The sequence below is a fragment of the Mandrillus leucophaeus genome, unplaced genomic scaffold (genome assembly GCF_000951045.1).
Source record: "Mandrillus leucophaeus isolate KB7577 unplaced genomic scaffold, Mleu.le_1.0 Scaffold93, whole genome shotgun sequence".
In the NCBI taxonomy this organism is placed as follows: domain Eukaryota; kingdom Metazoa; phylum Chordata; class Mammalia; order Primates; family Cercopithecidae; genus Mandrillus; species Mandrillus leucophaeus.
The window spans coordinates 5,987,522-5,991,024 of NW_012110141.1; the positions used below are offsets into that span (position 1 = coordinate 5,987,522).

General features: G+C 39.9%; 1 protein-coding gene across 1 annotated transcript in view; it reads right to left on the minus strand.

Moving 5' to 3' along the window:
- Nucleotides 1-460: 460 nt before the first annotated feature.
- The window catches only part of LOC105532095 (chromosome unknown open reading frame, human C9orf57), a 16,728-nt gene continuing 13,685 nt past the window's right edge, over nucleotides 461-3,503 (minus strand). The window contains exon 3 of the mRNA XM_011970200.1: nucleotides 461-585. Coding sequence (XP_011825590.1) covers nucleotides 461-585 — 125 coding nt within the window. The remainder of the gene's footprint in view (nucleotides 586-3,503) is intronic.

The window sequence follows — 3,503 nt, forward strand, 5'->3', positions numbered from 1 at the left end:
CTATACCATAAACCACCCCAAAGGAGCAAGGCAGTTTGCTTTGGAAACCAAATGAATATTCTCAGGTCACTTGCCGTGTTGTGAAACATTTGTAACCATATTTTGTAGGATTTTATATGAGGAAACAAAAGTAGTTAGAGGTGACCTGTACGTAGTTTGACTTGGAGAATCATTAACATTTTCACTTCTTTGTAGCCTTGTGGTAGGAAGGTAAATTAAGCAGAAGGAGGAGAGGACAGAAATGGTGTTGAAAGGGATATTTCTCAGATGAGTTGGAGGTGGTGGGGGAGGCATCGGGAATATTGAAAACCAAAGTCAATTTCAGACCAAAATTCCTTCCATCTACAAGGGTCTGAGGTTTCTGAAGTGGGCTAATTGACAGTAGCCATCATTTTGTGATAGCCAGGTCAGGCTTCGAGACTGATTGATCTGCCAAGCATTTTAGATATGGGCCACTGACTCAGAAATTACACAAAGGACGACGGCAGCAGTGAGTAGATACAAGTTCACGCCGTTTGATAGTTCTCTTGAAGCACTCTGTTATGTTCTTTGTGCAGCCTTTAACTGAATACCATTCAATGCCACCTGACAGAAAGAAAAGAGGTAAGGAAATTTCTTGGGAGGTGCAACCTATGTGGCCTCAGATGCTGCAGATAACTATTAGGTTAAAAAGAATACTAAGCAAAAAGTTTAGTTTTATCAAGATACGAATCTAGCATGTCCACCATTAAGAATGGTTCATTTCATTATTTTACCTTTAAGAGCTCCCACTTAGACTATTGTAGTTGGGTACATTGCATACACAAGCTTTGAAACCGTAAAACAAAAAAGCTCTCAAACTCAGATTATAAAAGCCATGCAATTGCCATTGACTATGTAGAATTTCTGAAGTGCTAGCTGTTTTGAAGCTTCCTGATAATCATCCCTCAGTTTTACCCAGGTCGTTGAGTTTTTCAAAGGGCTGAATGTACAGAAGCATCCTTTAGATGTGTTAAGTGCCTCTCAGAAATGGAGGCGTATGTATAACCTCACTTAATTCCTTCCCCGATTAAAGAAGTAATGCATGTTCACTGTAGAAAATACAAAAAATGCACACAAGTACAAAATAAGTGACAGTAACATCCTGTAAGTCTACCACCCCAGCTTCAGTTGTAGGTAGGAGGACAAAAGGAGCAATTCCCCAAAGCAAAACGTGATGATTGCTAACTTGGACAAAACAGTGGTTTCTCAGCTGGGGATGATTTTGCTGTCCCTTTCCCAGGACATCAGGTAATACCCAGAGACATTGTTATCAGAACTGGTAGGGGCGGCAGGGTGGGGTCGCAGGTGCTCTTGGCATCTAGTGGGTAGAAGCTACGATGCTGCTGTGCATCCTACAGTACTATTGCAAAGAATTCACCTGCCCAAAATGTCAATAGTGCAAAAGTTGAGAAACCCTATTGATAAAACTATCAAAAGCATGAAGTTCAGTTGTTTGTTTTGCATCAGTGTGAATGGCAAAATTCCCAAATGAGGAAACTGCTCTTCCCAACATTGTAGTCATTCCAGGCCTTCGACCCATCAAGAACTATTGTTAATATTTTGTTGAATAAGCTTCCAGGCTCTTTCTTATACATAGAGTATTTTAATCCTAATTCTGGTGTCCATCTGGCTAGATGACTCTGGCCACATTCAGGAAGAGAAGAGCCAACATCTCATGGGCCCAGGGGGTCTGGATATCTTTCCCATTCCATAAAGAACGGGCTGTGACTAGCAGACGGGAGAACTGACCTTAGAGAGGGGACCTAGACTAGAAAGACTGAACAGAACTCAAGTAACCCTCTTAATACCAAAACACCTTGCGATGTTACCCCATGATTCTCATCCTCTCTCCAAACTAACTTTGATCCCCTCTAATTTTTGTTCTTTCCTTCCAATTCCACAGAAAAATTGTTTTGTGAATTTTTATTCATCGGTGGTATACTGACCGTACTTATTGGCAACTGAATTTTTTCCCACTCAATATGTGTTAGAGATTCCTCCATGTTAACAAAGGGATCTAGTTCATTCTGAGTGTTGCTTAGCACTCAAAGGCCTGCATATAACACAGTTTAATGAATAGTTCCCTACAGATGAACATTTAGGTCATTTCTTTCTTTTTCTTTTTTTTTTTTCAGATGGCGTTCTCTTTTGTTGCCCAGGCTGGAGTGCAATGGCACCATCTTGGCTCACCGCAACCTCTGCCTCCCGTGTTCAAGCAATTCTCCTGCCTAAGCTCCCCGGGTAGCTGGGATTACAGCCACCACACCTGGCTAATTTTGTATTTTTAGTAGAGATGGGATTTCTCCATGTTGGTCAGACTGGTCTCGAACTCCCCACTTCAGGTGATGTGTCTGCCTTGGCCTCCCAAAGTGCTGGGATTACAGGCATGAGCCACCGCGCCTACACCATTTAGGTCATTTATATTACTTTACTATTAAATGTAATGCTGCAATGATAACCTTGATACATGTGTTATATATAAATATTTTTCTGCAGTAGATACCAAGAAATAGAATTGCTTTATCGAAGACTGTGTTTATTTAAAATTTTAATGGAAATTCACAAATTGTCTAAAAAGATGCTGAACCAATCTAAGCTGTCATTGAAAATGCATGAGCATTCCCATTTCCCATACTGTCACTAACTCCTGATATAATAAAACTTTCATATCTTTTACCAATCTGATGGGTTAAAAATATTATATTGTTTTCATAATTTGCATTTCCTTGATTTTTACTAACAAGGTTGAGCAGGCTTTTATATTTGTAGGTTACTTATATTTATTCTTCTGGGAATTGCCTTCGTACTTCCTTTAATAAGGTATTTACTCTTGATTGTTGGGCTTTTTAAAATTGTTTTTGAAGTTTTTTATTCTGGATAAATATTAATTTTTTTCCCTGTTATCTATATTTCTTATACGTTTACCCAGTTAATTCCTTATCTTTTACATTTTGGAATTATCACACATTTTATAAATGTTAAAATCTTCATATATTCAAATGTATTCATTATTTCCTTTACAACTTTGGGGTTTAGGATTTTTTTTTTCTTTTTTTGACAGTGTCTTACTCTGTCACCCAGGCTGGAGTGCAGTGGTTCAATCTTGGCTCACTGCAACCTCTGCCTCCTGGGCTCAAGCAAGTTTCCTGCCTCAGCCTCCATGCTGAGTAACCGGGAAAACAGGTGCGAGCCACCATGCCCGACTAATTTTTTTTTTTTTTTTTGTAAAGACAAGGCTTCTCCATGTTGCCCAGGTTGGTCTTGAACTCCTGAGGTCAAGCAGTCCACCCACCTCTGCCTTCTAAAGTGCTAGGATTATAGGCCTGAGTCACTGTGCCCGGTCTGGATTTTGGACGTTAAAGAGCCTCCCTCCCCAATCCCTCCTCACGCCGTTTGATAGTTCTCTTGAAGCACTCTGTTATGTTCTTTGTGCAGCCTTTAACTGAATACCATTCAATGCCACCTGACAGAAAGAAAAGAGG